The sequence below is a fragment of the Pogoniulus pusillus genome, chromosome 40, assembly GCF_015220805.1.
Source record: "Pogoniulus pusillus isolate bPogPus1 chromosome 40, bPogPus1.pri, whole genome shotgun sequence".
Classification (NCBI taxonomy): Eukaryota; Metazoa; Chordata; class Aves; order Piciformes; family Lybiidae; genus Pogoniulus; species Pogoniulus pusillus.
The window spans coordinates 3483308-3498328 of record NC_087303.1 but is presented as its reverse complement, the minus strand read 5'-3'; the positions used below and the strand labels follow the sequence as shown (position 1 = coordinate 3498328).

General features: G+C 59.3%; 1 protein-coding gene across 2 annotated transcripts; it reads left to right on the top strand.

Moving 5' to 3' along the window:
* The first annotated feature begins 59 nt into the window (after positions 1-59).
* Positions 60-4828, top strand: DHX58 (DExH-box helicase 58). 2 transcript variants are annotated; one of them, XM_064174309.1, is made up of 12 exons: positions 60-543; positions 667-868; positions 1001-1191; positions 1385-1501; positions 1736-1862; positions 1967-2149; positions 2232-2488; positions 2610-2759; positions 2990-3151; positions 3537-3727; positions 3915-4011; positions 4260-4828. In XM_064174309.1, the coding sequence occupies exons 1-12, from the start codon at positions 397-399 to the stop codon at positions 4437-4439; spliced, it is 2004 nt and encodes a 667-aa protein (XP_064030379.1). In that variant the 5' UTR covers positions 60-396; the 3' UTR covers positions 4440-4828. The 2 variants fall into 2 exon arrangements, with proteins under 2 accessions (XP_064030379.1, XP_064030377.1); XM_064174307.1 differs by having other exon boundaries at positions 60-564.
* Positions 4829-15021: the final 10193 nt, after the last annotated feature.

Here is a 15021-nt window from a genome sequence, read left to right as displayed (position 1 = left end):
GGCAGCTCAGGCCTGAGCGGGGTGCAGAGAGCCTCTGAGTCAGCCTGAAGTGGGGCGTAGGGAGTGTTTGGGGTGCAGGATGCTGCAGGAAGAGGAGCTCGGTGTGGGGGCGGCACCGGGACGGCCGCGGCTGCGGGAGCTCCGCCCGCGGTCACTTTCGGTTTTGTTTCTGCCTTCTCGGGGCTCCCGGCCGGAGGCGTCTTTGGCCGCTGCGGATCGGGCAGGCACCGGGGCTAAGGGGGAGAGGTCGGTGGAGGGGTCGCGGGCATCGCTCCTCGGTCCGGCTCAGCGCCACTCGGTTGGCCCCAGCCCCGCGGCGCGGGTGCCTGTAGCAGAACCTCCCTCCCGAGTTTCGTTTCCCGGGAGCGGCTTTGGGCGCCCCGGCGGCGGCGAGTGATGGAGCTCCGCGGGTACCAACGGGAGGCGGCAGCCCCGGCCCTGAGCGGCCTCAACTGCATCGTCTGTCTGCCCACGGGCGCCGGCAAGACCCGCGTGGCTGCTCACGTCTGCTGGCAGCACCTGCACAGCCGCAGCGAGGCCAAGGTGGCCTTCCTCGTCAACAAGGTGCCCCCTGAGCTCTGTCTCCAGCCACTGGCTGTGGGCACCCCGGTGGTGGCCCTGGGTGGTGACGGGAGGCTGGAGCTGAGCAGGGATCTCGGGGTGCAGGTGCACTTGGTGGACCAACACGTGGAGAAGGAGTTCCGTGAGCTGCAGAAGAGCTTCAGGGTGGCGGCGGTGAGCGGGGAGAACAGCCACAAGACCTTCTTCGCCGACGTGGTGAAGCAGAGCGACCTCATCGTCTGCACGGCGCAGATCCTGCACAACGCCCTGGCCAGCGGCAAGGAGGACACGCACGTGGATCTGGCAGGTGGGCATGAGCCCCCCAGCACTGCTGTCCCCACAGATGGGCTGGAGGGGACCGTCCTGGCTTAACTTCCCCTGCTGCCCAGTGGTTCCCACGCAGCTCACCCCAGTGCCCTGCCCTGCCCTGCCCGTGCAGAGTTCTCGCTGCTGGTGATCGATGAGTGCCACCACACGCACAAGGACGCTGTCTACAACAAGATCATGCTTGGCTACCTCCAGCGCAAGCTCCGTGGGCAGCAGAACCTGCCGCAGATCCTGGGCCTGACAGCTTCCCCTGGCACTGGGGGGGCAACCACCCTCGAGGGGGCTGTAGAGCATATCCTGCAGGTGGGTCCTGTGCTGATGGTGCAAAAGTGCTGGTGTCTTGGGGAGTAGTGGGGTGTCCCTTGGGGGCGAGGGTTGGTAACCTGGTATGTGGGCACTGAACAGCCCTGGGCAGACATCCCCAACCTTGCCAGGGTGCCACTGAGCACCAAGTGCCGTGTGGCTGCCGAGCTCCAAACACATCTTGTCCTCTCAGATCTGTGCCAACCTGGACGCTGAGGAGATCTCAGTGGTGCAGGAGGAGGTGCAGCAGCTGCAGAGCCATGTCCCCCAGCCCAGGAAGCAGCACGACCTGTGCCAGGAGAGAGTGCAGGTGAGGAGTGACCAGTTGGTGTCACCCAGCCACTTGCTGGATGGAAAATGGGACCCTCAGCCCTGCTGAGCGGGAGGCTGTGTCTCTCTATCGCTCCACTCAGGCCAGTGACAGGAACAAGCTGACCTAGAGCTTTGATTCAGGAAGTTTCACAACCATATGGGTCCCATGTGTGGGTCCTGGGCTGTCCCTCTGAGGCTATCTCTCAGGCCCTGAGCCTCTCTGTGCTCCCAGGACCCCTTTGGTGAGCAGCTGAAGAAGATGATGGAGAAGATCCAGCAGCACATGGAGCTGCCAGGCCTGCCGCGGGACTTTGGCACACAGGATTATGAGCAGCGCATCGTGGAACTGGAGAAGACAGGTGAGGAGGTGGCAGGATGGGCATGCTGGGGCACAGGCAGCAGCCGTGAGGCTGGGCTGTGGCGTGTCCTGGCTCTGACGGCTCCGTGCCCTGTGCCCTGGCAGCGGCAGAGACGTTCTGCCGCAGGACGCGGGTCTGTGCCCTGCACCTGCGCAAGTACAACGATGCGCTGCTGGTCAACGACACCGTGCGCATGCTCGACGCCTTCCAGTGCCTCCAGCACTTCTATGCTGACAAGGGGGACACACAGGACCCCACTGAGCGCTTCCTCACCGACACCTTTGAGGGTAACGGAAGGATCTGGAGAGGGTTGGTGCTGGCTGCTTTGGGGCCCGAGGAGCACCCTTGATTCTCTGCTCACCTCCACAGAGAACAGGGCGAGCCTGCAGGCGCTCGCTGGGGACCAGCGCTACAAGAACCCCAAGCTGAGCAGGCTGGAGGAGATCCTGCAGGAGCACTTCCAGCCCCATGGCACCTCTCGTGGCATCGTTTTCACCAAGACACGGCAGAGTGCCCACAGCCTGCTCAGCTGGCTGCAGGACACGGCCACGCTCCGCGGGCGGCACATCAGGGCTGCTGTCCTCACTGGCGCCGGCTACAGCAACCAGACCAAGCCCATGACACAGGTGAGCAGAGGGTGGGGAGGAGCTGGACCAAGCCTTCTTGCAGACTTTGTGGGTGCTGAGGGTGGCACTGGGGGCTTGGAGCCCTGCACAGCTGCTGAAGCATCTCCTCCTCTGCCCCCAGAATGAGCAGCAGGACATCATCAAGCAGTTCCGTGAGGGAGCCCTCAACTTACTCTTCTCCACCAGTGTGGCTGAGGAGGGCTTGGATATTCCTGAGTGCAACATCGTGGTCCGCTACGGGCTGATGACCAATGAGATTGCCATGATGCAGGTATCTGCCCGGCCCTGGATGGGGCAGGAGTGGGGACATGGGGGCTCTGGCATCATACACCTGCTGCTGGCTCCCTGCACATGAGCTCAGGCCCTGGCAGAGCACCTCTTTGGCAAGGTGCAGCAAGGTTTGGAGAGCGGATCTATCCTTCTAGGGTGGCAAAGGGAGGCAGGGGAGGTTTGTCCATGGCCTCCCTCAACTGACCACAGTGTTTGGCCCTTCTGCTGCAGGCCCGGGGCCGTGCCCGTGCCAAGGACAGCATCTACTCTGTCATCGCCAAAACCAACAGCAGAGAAGTCTCTCGTGAGCTGCTCAATGAGAAGCTGGTGGTGCTCATGGAGAGGGCAATCAGCGTGGTGCAGGCCATGCCCAAGCAGGAGTATTGCCTTAAGGTGAGCCCTGAGCACCATGCAAGTCAGGCAGCTCCTGCCCACACCTGCTGCTTGGGCACAGCCTCCTCTTGGGACAGCACCGGCTCCTGGGAGGGAGTAGCATCAGGTGATATGGGGCAATGCAGGCCCACTCTGCCCTGTCCATCCTGCTGTGCCCACTCTGTCTTTTCCATCCTGCTATGCCCATCCTTCCCTATCCATTCTGCTATGCCCACCCTGCCCTGTCCATCTGGCTGTGTCCATCCAGTTATGCCCACTCTGCTGTGCTGCTTGTGCTCTCTTGGGACGATGCCTTTCTCCCCAGACGTGTGTCTTGCTATCCTATGCCCGTAGCCCTATGCTGACCTTGTCCTGCCCCTATCATATGGCCCCCTACACGCTGCAGATCAGGAAGCTGCAGGAGATGTCTGTTGCCAGATGGCTACTGAAGGAGGCCAGGATCAGCGAGAGGCGGCAGCTGCACGACCCCAGCGCCGTTCGTCTCTACTGTGTCAGCTGCAGCGTGGCCGTGTGCCGTGGCAGCGACATCCGCACCGTGGAGGGCACTCACCACGTCAACATCAACCCCAGCTTCGGGTAGGACCTGGGCAGGGCTAAGCCGCCAAAGCCTGGCTGGAAGGTGTCACTTGCACAAGGACAGGCAGGGGGAGGCAGCAGCCTGCTGCCAGCTCCTTCCTGGGGACATCAGTCCGTGGAGACTGTGGGGGCTTTGTGATGCCCTCGGACCTTTGTCCTCAGGGTGTCTCTCGGCTTCTTCCTGCAGGCTCTGCTACAGAGTTTCCTCAGGGAAAATGCACTTCCAGAGGACTTTCAAGGACTGGGAGCCAGGCTGCCGCATCGTGTGCAGCCAGTGCAACCAGGTGAGTGTGGTGATGACAGCGCTCCCAAGGCTGCAGCCCAGTGGGCAGGAGAGGTTGTGCCTTGTGCCCCAGCTCCTGGCTGAGGAGCTGTGTCCCCTTCAGCCCATACTTGTGTGATTGAGCACACGCAGGACATGGGCGTAGGCAGCTGTCTTTAGCGTGGGAAGTACCCTGGGAGCAAGGAGCTGCCTCCATTGCTGATGTGTGGCCAGGAGCACTGCGTGACTGTCCCCTCCCTGCCCACACAGGACTGGGGGCTGGAGATGATCTACCGGCAGGTGAAGTTGCCCATCCTCTGCATCAAGAACTTTGTTGTGGAGACGCCAGCGGAGAAGAAGAGGTACAAGAAGTGGAGCGCTGTGACCTTCCCCATCGAGGAGTTTGACTACACAGAGTACTGCTACAGCACCCACAGCCTCAGCTTTTAGTGTGGGCAGGACACCTCCCTTGGGCAGTGGAACCCTTGGCATGGGACCTTCCATCCAGGCCTGTGCAGAGTCAGCCACAGCTCTCTCCTCTTCCTTGCTGGACTAAGCCACTGCAGGACATCCCTTGCTAGATCCTGTGACTTCAGGAGGCTTTTCTGTGGCCATGCAGAAAGGACAAGACATAGAGAAAACAATGCCTGAACCTTTCCCTGCCTACTGCCTGCTGCCTTCCCCTCCTGCCTCCCAGGACTGCTGAGGCTGAGGGACTGTCTGCACCCCTGCCAGGTGAGCCAACCCTTCCACAGGAGCCCAGGATGTGGTCCTGTTCTCTGGCAGCTCCTGATCTGCTTCCTGTGGCTCTCCATTAAAGAGCTGTCTGTCAGCTGGGATGGGGGAAGCACTGCTGGTTTCTCTTGGTGAGAGCTCACTGTGCAGGGAGGTCGATGCAGGGTGGCACTTGCACCAAAGCCAGAGCACTCCATTGCCTGCTGGAGAGCCAGATCTCACCATGATGGCACTGCAGGTGTCCCTAGTGCCTGAGGTCTCATGTATGGGGCTGCCATAGTCCTACCCCTCCTCACAGACACTGCAGAGGGGTCAGTGTCCCAAGCAACGAGTGACAGGACAAGAGGAAGCAACCTCAAGTTGCCCCAGGGGAGGTTGAGGTTGGACGTGAAGAACAATTCCTTCCCCTGGAGAGCTGCCCAGGCCTGGCCCAGGCTGCCCAGGGCAGGTATGGAGTCCCCATCCTTAGAGGAATTCCAGAGCCCTGGAGATGCAGTGCTGAGGCTGTGGTTTGGTGGTGGCCTGGCAGTGCTGGCTCGGTGGTTGGGCTCGGTGAGCTCAGAGGTCTTTTCCATCCAAAGCAAATCCATGGTTCCGTGATTCTGTGTCCTGAGCAGCCCAACCCCCCCCCACCTCACCCACTCGAGACCTTCCTGGTGCCCGGGACGAGCCGCGGCGCTGGCAGCAGGACTCGTGGATGGTGCAGGAGTTCGGTACCGGGATCCCGGAGTCTCCGCTCGCCACGCCGCTCTCTGCCGCCGCTAGAGGGAAGCCCCGGCCCGGCGCGGCCGTGGGACGGTGCCCGGGGAGTTGGGGGACACCCGGAGCTGCAGGTCCGCTCCGGGACGTGCCGGGGGATGCTCAGACGGTGCCCGGGGACTCACACCCACGGCTCCCCCCCGCTCCGTTGGGCGGCGAGACCGGTCCCTGGCAGTGCTCCCGGCCCGGTCCCGGTCCGCCAAGCGAGAGGGGCGGCTTTGTACCGGGCACCGTCATGCCCGGGAGTGATCCCTGTCGCAAACATAGCCGATCTTTGGGCAGCCCCTCCAGGGCCAGGTGCCGAGTACCGCGACCAGCGGGGCTCCGCCGTTGTCCCCAGCGATGCCGGGGCGGGAGCAGCAGAGGCAGCGCTGCGCCGGGCTGGGGCCGTGGCCCAGTTCCAGGTGGAGTTTGCCCGGGGGACAGGCGAATCCAGCTCCCGTTGGTCGGAATCTGGGTAACGAGGCCGCCGGAGTTATTTGCAGCTCCGGGAGGGGCTGGGCTGGCCTCTCGCACCCTTCCTCAAGCAGGACCCCTCCTGCAGGGGTCCCGCTGCGCTGTGCTGGGCTTAAACTGCCCTGATTTGAGCTCGGAGAATCCAGGCTGAGTTCATCTGAGGGGTGCCTGCAGCACAGGCTGCTGCCACCTTATCAGCCCAGACGCAGCTGGGTGCCCACTTTGCCCCAAACCAGAACTTCTGTGATTCTGCAGCACTGATCTAGACCTGCCCATTTGTGAGGGGGGTCCCCTGAGTCCATTGGGATGCAGGGTCAGGACAGCGTTGCCCCATGGGGCTCTGTGGGTTTTGCAGGTGGGTCTGCACCCAGGCCCTGCTCGTTCCTCTCTGTGCACCTCTGTTTAGCAGCCTTTTCTGCCTTCTCCTTCCCAGGGGCTTGGTCACCTTGAGCCTGGTGACAGGGAACAGCTGAGCTGCAGCAATTGCTGCGGTGACCTTGACCAGCGTCCTTCAGAGCCAGCATCCTTCAGAGCCTCATGTGGCCAAGTCCCCAGGCTGCTTGTGGCTGAGTCGGGCCCTGAAAGGGTGTGGGGACACATCTTCCTGTGCCACCCTGGCTGCCACTGTACCACTCAGTCTGGGACAGGGCAGTGGCTGCTCCCCTCTGATCAGCCATTCAGGTCACTGTGGCATTGATTTGGTCTGGGCTGTGCTGATAAAGCAGGTCTGGAGCCACAGGGACTCAGGAGGACGAAGGTCTGTGTCTGACCAGGTCTGTGTGTTGTGGGGCTGCCTGAATCTGGCCCCAGCCCCACTCCCAGCTCTCCTTGAGCTTTGCACCACTCATCCTCCCACCATGGTCAGACCTCTCTGCTCCCCCCACCTCTTAATCCAGCCAGGACCAGAGTCCCCTGAGGGAGCTGCACTCTGCCCTGTGCCACTCTGCTGCCTCCTTCCCAAGCACAGCATGGCCATACCCTCATGGTGATTGACAGATGTCCCCAGTGCTGCTTCTCCTGTTCTTACACCAGCCTGAGGCCCCACTCACTGCTCCAGTGCCCTCCAATAGCTGGGCATTAGAGAGGGCAGCTGGAAGGGTCCCTGAGTGCTGACACATTCCTGTCGATAACCTCAGGAGTCGAGTCTGGCTCGGAGCTTCTTTGCTTATCTCAGCTCCCTGAAGCACTTCTGCTCCCAGCCACCACAGCTCCCTGCCAGCAGACACAGGCACCATTAGCCCCGCAGCAAACCCCTGCAGCAGCAGCAACTTCTGCTGGCAAAAGTGTGGTGAAGCTGCTTTGCAGTGGCTTTTTTGTTTTGCCAGGTGCCAGGCCACAGCTTGGCATAGGGATGGGCACAGTCCTGGCAACACCCACGCCCTCCTTCCCCAGCTCCTCTCGTGCCTCTGGCATCCATCTGTGCTCACAGACCAGAGCAAGGGCAACGCAGCCATTATTTTTGTACAGCCCATTTCATTTATCGTCAGAGCGTCTGAAAGCAGCAATTCACCTTTCAGTGCCCCAGCTGGAAAAGCTCTGGCTCCTCTCTGCTTGGCAGCGCCTCAGATTGGCCCTTTCCCGGGGCTGGGTGTTTAGCAGAGACTTAGAGCTCAATCTGTTTAGCTTAAGGAAAAGTAGCCTGAGATGTGACTTGATTACAGTCTGCAGGCACCTTCCCAGGGAGGAAACTGCCAGGTATTAAAGGGCTCTTTAACTGAGCTGGGGGAGGAATAACGAGGGCTGAGGGCTTGGAGGTAAAGTGGGGCAAAGTGGAACTGAGCATCAGGCTCCCACTGTAGTGAGGAGAGCACAGAGCAGCTGGAGCAGGAGCCCTGGCACCTTCCGTGAAGTGATGGCCTGGTGGCACCACAGATGCTTGGGCTAGGAGTCCTAAGCTGGGGCCTAAAAGGAGGTTAGAGGTGGGGGTTGGTCTCTTGTTTCTAGTCTCAGGTGATAGAAGGAGAGGAAATGGCCTGGAATTGTGCTAGGGGAGGTTTAGGTCAGACATGAAGAACAATTTCTGTACTGGAGGTGAGGAGGAAGTTGTTGAGCAGGAGAGTGGTGAGAGGCTGGAATGGGTTGCCCAGGGAGGTGGTTGAGGCCCCATGGCTGGAGGTGTTCCAGGCCAGGCTGGCTGAGGCTGTGGGCAGCCTGCTCTAGGGTAGGGTGTCCCTGCCCATGGCAGGGGGGTTGGACCTGGCAGATCCTTATGGTCCCTTCCAACCCTGACTGATTCTATGGTTCTATGATTCTGATGCAGGAGTGGTCAGGGACTAGAACAGGCTGCTCAGGGAGGTGATGGAGTCCCCATCCCTGGAGGTGTTGAAAACCTGTGTGGATGTGGCACTTGGGTCATGGTGGTATTGGGCTGAGGGTCAAACTCAGTGATCCTGGAGGTCTCTGCCAGCAGAAACTATTCTGTGACTCCATGGATCTGTCCCACCCCTGTGCCTCTGGCCCCATGCAGACATAGGTTTGGGCAGCAGCAGGGTGAGTCCTGTGGCATCGTGGGCAAGCAAGACAGGAACCAAATTTTGCTTCCCAGACACATTTGAGACTTTCTGCCATGCAGGGTCTCAGCTAGAGCCCCTGGGCATGTCATACCCCAAGGTGACCTTTCCTAGGTCAGCTGGAGCCTCCCTCTGCACTAGGGGAAGTTCCAGATGAGAACTGCTCATCCTAGAGGAACTCTATCCTGAAACCCCACAGCTCTTTCTCCTGCACTGCCAGGAGCGTGTGGCAGCCCACACAGCACAGAGGACCCCCAGGTCCTGCTCTGCTCCAGCAGCCCTGTGGCCTGTGGCCGCTTTCTGCCGCTTCCCGCCAGGAGTTAATGCCAGCAGCCACATGCCAGGCTGCCACAGGATTAAATAAGGGGATTAGCATCAAACAATTTCTCTCCTGCCCTGAGCAGGGAGGCAGGAAATAAAACCACTGCAGTTTTATTCTGCTTAGGCTAAAAAAGCTGCCTGGCATGTGGCCAGGTGATGCCAGCTGTGTCAGTGGCACAGGAGGCACGTGCCCAGGGCACCGAGGGTCCCTGCTGGCACCCTGACAGGGATGTTGAGACCAAAGGTTGTGGAAGGTATCTCTGCTGGGTGGCACTCCTATAATCGCTGCAGCCTGCGACGGGGATCATCAGGTGCCCCCGAGGAGGGCACAGAAGCTGTGGCTGGAGAGGAGCAGACTCCCAGCCCCCAACAGCATCCCGGAACCTTCCTCCCTGCCAGCCCGGGCTCAGCTGTGGATGGCAGAGGATGGAGCAGCCTTGTAGATGGGAAGCAAATCTGCCTTCCCAGCAGCTCCCAGGTGCCAGAGCCAGGGGACGGTGACGCAGCTCTGCTCTGCCGGCCGCGGTGCTGCAGCCTTGGCAGCTCTCATCCCGAGCTTCCTCCCCACCTGTGATCACAGGACCCGCCGCTGGCACTGGGGCACGGCGCTGCCCTCGCAGCACTTTGTGAAAGATAAAATAAACCCAGAGTATGTTTGAGGAAAGGAACTGGCACAGCTCTGGCTGGGCAGGGGCAGAGCAACCAGTCTGGTGCTTGGGCAAAGTGCCGCGGGGCAGGACCCAGCCCCACATCCCCGGGACCTCTCCAGCACAAATCTCATCCCTAGAGGCTGCTCAGCCTTTCACCTGCGCAGCATTTCCAGGAGGGGAGTTCTTCCCGAGGAGGATTTGTTGCCTGCCTCCTTCTCCAGCCATGGCTGCCCCACTGGAGGCAGAGCCTGGTGACCTTGGCAGCTGCTGCCCCCGTGCCACAGCTCTGGGACCAGCCCACCTTACTGAAGAGGCTCCCATTTCTCTCCTGTCTCTCTGTGCTCTGTGCATGCTGCTTTTGGGGAACCTGCTTGCTCTGAGACCAGTCAATTGGCTGAAACTGGCCAGAAGGTGCTGGGCAAGCACCACTGCATGGGCAGGCACTGCCCCATAAGTGCCCACCTTGCTTTTCTAGGAAACCAGGCTAAAAATACTGCCATGAAGACTGGGCAGATCCTTGGCTACTGGAAGCCCAAGTGATTTGCAGCCTGGAGCCTGTGCAGCCGCTGGGGCTGTGCCTGGGCACTGACAATCCCAGCACGTGGTGCCCGGGGCCCAGGCCAGGGCACGTCTCCATTGAGCAGAGGAGCAGGGAGGCTGTGGGTGCTCTCTTCTCCAGCTCTGCCAGGGGTTTGCCTCTCTTTTCTTGCCATTTTTTAGGTGACTACATCTGGGCCATGCACTTTGGGGGTGTGGAAGGGGGATGGGGTGCAGCATGGTGGAGAGGAGAGCCAGGGACAGTTCGATGGGTGCCAGCAGAGCCCAGAGCCTGCAGGGACCCAGGGCACAAAACTGCAGTGTCGGAAAATTCCCCAGCAGAATTTCATGCACTAAATCTCGGGGCTGAGATTCTGCTGAGGCCTGGCTCTGTAATTGGATCTGTCAGGAACCTGTCACACTTAATGTGCAGCTGCCAACGCGCCAGGCACTTCCTCGCCACGCTCTGCGCCTGGCGCCAGCTCTGCCCTGCTCCTGCCTCTCCAAGGAGCCTTATCCTGGTGCCCACTGCCCCAGCCCACCACAGAACAGCCCCAGTGTTGCTGCCCAGCCTGGTGTTGGGATTGGTTGTGATGGGAGTGCTGCTCATCCCACCCATTCCAGACCCCAGCCCCTGGCATTCCACCTGCTGAGAGCTCTCCCTCCATGGGGAGCACCAGGCTGGGAACACCCAGTGCCCTGCCCCATGCTGGTGCTGCCAGCTGCAGCTGTGGGTTCTTGCATGAAAAGCAGGAGGTTTTGCACCCAAAGAGGAGCCCAGGTTGGATGTTAAGAATTTCCTGACTACAGGAGTGGTCAGGGATTGGAACAGGCTACCCAGGGAGGTGGTGGAGTTAGCATCCCCACAGGGGTTCAAAACCTGTGTGACACTTGGGGCCATGGTTTAATGGCCATGGAGGTGTTGGGTTGCAGGTTGGACTGGATGACCTTAGAGGGCTTTTCCAATCTCAGTGGTTCTATGATTGCACATGGGAGGTGCTGTCACTGGCTGCTTCTGGCCCATCAGACCTCCCTGCCTCATGGGCTTAGCTGGGTTTTGCCTAGGGGCTTGTTTCCCTTGCACGGTTTCTCTGCTGGGACCCACACCAAGGCATAGTGGGACAGTGGCTGCAGGAGAAAGCAAGAAGCTGCTTTTCCTTCCCATCCCACAGAGGACCAAGTGCATGTCTGTGGAAGTTCTTCAGGGCAGTTTATTGTTCTCAGTGTGCTGCAGAGCCCCTTGGTCAGACTGGGCTGTGCCACTCACAGATCCCCCAGGGATGGGCTGAGTTGTTTGGGGCTTCTGAAGAAAACAGCCAGGGGGTCTCAGGAGTTCCTCTTCCTCTGCGCTGCAGGGACTGGGGAAATCTGTGAAAACAGCTGGAGGAAGGATCCAGCTCACATCTGAACTTCCAGCTCTGGGTGCAGGGTGGCAATGTTTTGCCCCAAGGTGACTCTGTTCTCCCTGCTGCCAGAGAAGGTGGTGCCGGTAAGGTGATGTGTGGGAACCCAGCAGCCTGTGGCTGCCAAGGAGGAGGAGAAGGAGGAGTGTGCCTGTGTGGTCCTCACCTGAGTGAGCAAAGCCTTCATCCAGGCTTTGATTAGAGTCCACCAAATAGATTATCTTTGATTCTTCATTTTCATTCCCTTCATTTGTCCCTTGGAGGAGAAGGTTGCTCTGATACTTATTAGTCACAAAGCCCTAACCCTGCACTGCTGCGTTCTGCTATCTGAGAAATGAATTATTAATGGTGCATGAAACAGAGACTGGGAAGGGGCCCTGGGACACTGATAATCAGGAGCTAATTGAGGAAGAAATGAGATACTGCTCCCCTTGCAGAATGAGGACTGTGTGGTGCTGGGTACCGAAGGTGACCCTGCTGCAGATTCTGGCCCGACTGTGCCAAGCTGTGCCAGCCCAGCCCTCACTGGTGGCTCATGTGGGCATGGTCTGGCCTGGCTGGGATGGTCTCCTTTGGCTGGGATGCTCTGTCCTGGCTGGGGTGTTCTCCTGTAGCTGGGATGCTCTGCTCTCCGGGATGCTCTGCTCTCCAGGATGCTCTGCCCTTGTCCCACCATCCTGAGACTGCTCAGGATGCTGGATCTTGCTTAGACCTCAGCTGAACTTCTGCACAAGTGACCAGAGGATGAAGGATTTCAGCTGCCTTTTATTTATTCATTTATTGTTTTTCTCTACAGCTTTGAGCTACAGACCTGTCAAACTTCTCCTCTTCCACCCTGGCAGCATTAAAGCATTAAGGCAATCTCCTTTTAACCTGGAGCCAAACACCAAACCTGTGTGAGCTGAGAAACCTCCCGCAGCAGCTGGGGCCAGGCTGTGACCTGTGTGTGGCACAGTGACATCTCCTCACTCCTGGGGAGCACTGAAGCGTTCTGCACAATGAGGGTGGTGAGACACTGGCACAGGTTGCCCAGCGATGTCGTTGGAGCCCCCATCCCTGGACACATTCAAGATCAGCCTCCATGTGGCCCTGGGCAGCCTGCTCTAGCTGGAGGTGTCCCGGCTCCCTGCAGGAAGGTTGGGCAAGACCTTTGAGGATCCCTTTCAACTCAATGCGATGTGCGACTCCGTGGGAGGAGTCGTGCTCCTCCCAGGACAGCTGGGAGGGCACGGAGGTGCAGGGCAGGGCAGGGCGTGGCAGGGCAGAGGAACCCAACCTATCTCACTGCCCTCCCAGCCCCACTCCCTCCCAGCTCCAGCAGGGGCTCCCCACTGCGGCTGGGCTCCGCCGTCAGACAGGAGCAGCGCAGCTTCTCCCGGCCCCTCGCATCAATATTGATGCCCCGTTGCGGCGCTCAGCTAAATATAAACTTTATCTGGAATTTCATTTAAACATTAAGTGTAGATAATTTATTTATAATTAATGTAGACATCAAGTCCCGTCTCTGGAATGCCTCTGAGCTTTCAGTTATAATTGGGAGGTAAGACAGAAGCTAGAGGCTGGGGCCTCTTATCAGTTTCTTTTTCATTTTCCTCCTGCAGCAGGGGAAGCTGCTGCAGTTCATCTCTCATTAGGAGGAAGCACAATCCCCACCTCACCCCCCCAAAAAAAAGGAGCAGTTTCACAGGGGCGGTGGAACAAACCCATCCTCATTACACTGCTCGCCTGTGATAGTGTTGCCAGGGCTCAGAGCTCCCCCTTCAAAAGAAAGCATCGCGAATTACCAACCCCTCCTTTGCAAGACACTCAAATGCCCCTCCCCCAAGCACCCCTCCCCCTCATGCAGGGGGCTCCTTATCTTCCTGCTCTAGGTTTTAATTAAAAGTAACAATGGGAAGGAAGAAAGAAGACTGCCAGAAACATAGAGAAGTGCCCTGCTAACCGCGGGGCTGCCCCTTGCCCAGCGGCCACACAGGAGCCAAGGAATGATGCCCAGCACTGGCACAGGGTCAGGGATGGGCAATGACAGAGGCCTGGGGCCATGGGGAGCAGTTTCCAGGAGTTGGTGTCAAGGGTCCCTCGTTGCTCCTGCACCTCTGAGGGGTGTCCCTTGTTGCTCTAGAGAGGAGTTCCCTGCAACCACTGGTGCCCAAAGGGGTGCTCAGCTTGCCACAAAGCCCATCTGGTGCTGACACCTTGGCTCTGCCCCAGTTGTGTTCTCACTTTAGAAACCAAGGCTTGTTGTGCCCATAGCACCCACGGGTGCAGGGGGCTGGTCTCAGGGTGATGGTGGCTGGAGTGCAAACTGGGCTGCCCACACAGCCTGGCTCTGCCAAAGACACAGTGGCACACACCCCGGGAACTGGGGCCAAGTCACTGCCCTTGTCATGCTACCCTAGGGACGTGCTAATGGAGCTGGAGCTTGGTGACAGCTGTCACTGTGGAGGCGAGGTGTCCATCTGGCATGGGGACAGACACACAGACAGGTTACTGTCCCAGAGCTCTTGCCTGGTTCTTGAAAGCAACAGGAAGATGCTGCTGGCCCCACAGGTTGATCTCCGGACCACAGCCCCTGGAGAGCCGCTGGTAATGGCCCTACCCAGGGAGGAGCTGAGATGTAATTAATGAGCCACTTGCAAAGTGCAGCACGAAAGGGAAAGCTCAGCCTCACCGCAGTGCCTGCAGAACACAAACCTCTGCCCCTGGGCATCCCTGGGCTCCTCTGACTCCAGATGTGGTCTCATCTCAGCCTCCTTCCCTCCAGGCTGAACAACCTCAGTTCTCTCAGCTGCACCCCACACATCCTGTGCTCTAGGTGAAGCCCCACACCCAAGCTGTCGATTGAGACCAATCCTGTCCTTTGCTGGGGCACAGACAGGGTCTGCAGCCTTGGCACTAAGGTAGGGACATCTTCCCATGGGCCAGAGCTGCTCACTGATGTTGTTCTATTAACTGGTTCTGGCTGCTGAATCCTGCTGCCTGTTCCCAAAACCTGCCCCTTCTCCTGCCTGTGAAGATGTAACCCACTCTGATCCAGCTCCAAGACACTGATGAAATCTTTCTGGGCTTGTGATAAGATTTTACTGCCCTGACAGTGCTGCTGCCAGAGAACCCCAACCCCCAGGATGGCAGTGAGCAGTTCCAGCCCCACCAGCTTGGAACGGCCCCGGCAGCTGCTGGAGCAGCTTGGCAGAACTCAGTGTGGGGGTGAGGAGCCAGGGAGGCTTCATGGAAAGCGATGCTGGGGCTGAGCCATCCCCACACCACCCTTTCCATGATGTGGTTCCCTGGCTCAGCTCTGTGGCACAGCTGTCCCTCTGCCCACCATCTCCCATAGCATTGGTGCCCAGGCAGGGCTCCCCTCAGTGGGCACAGACTCAAAGGTCTCGCTGAGGACTATTTGTGGGAGTCCATCAGATCTTTGACACAGCAGAGTGTCATCAGCTCAGTCCTGGCTGGAATGGGCAGGGGAGCTCAGATTGATTTTTAAAAATCTCTGCACAGGGGCCTCCAGGAGAGGGAAGGGTGAGAGGAATATTGCATTAGCCTGAGAGCAGCCAGAGGTTGCTGTCAGGAGGGGGAAGCCCACAGGTCCTATGGAAGGGAGCTACTCACCTGTGCTCTGCAATTCGGGAATGCCAGGAGATGGGTAAGAGGCCTC

What these genes read in the sequence shown, in the direction of transcription:
- DHX58 (XM_064174307.1), top strand. Translation starts at nt 397, where the DNA reads ATGGAGCTCCGCGGGTACCAACGGGAGGCGGCAGCCCCGGCCCTGAGC. An exon ending in CTGTAGAGCATATCCTGCAG is followed by an intron (nt 1,192 to 1,384) that starts GTGGGTCCTGTG and finishes TTGTCCTCTCAG; the next exon opens with ATCTGTGCCAACCTGGACGC. An exon ending in TGTGCAGCCAGTGCAACCAG is followed by an intron (nt 4,012 to 4,259) that starts GTGAGTGTGGTG and finishes CTGCCCACACAG; the next exon opens with GACTGGGGGCTGGAGATGAT.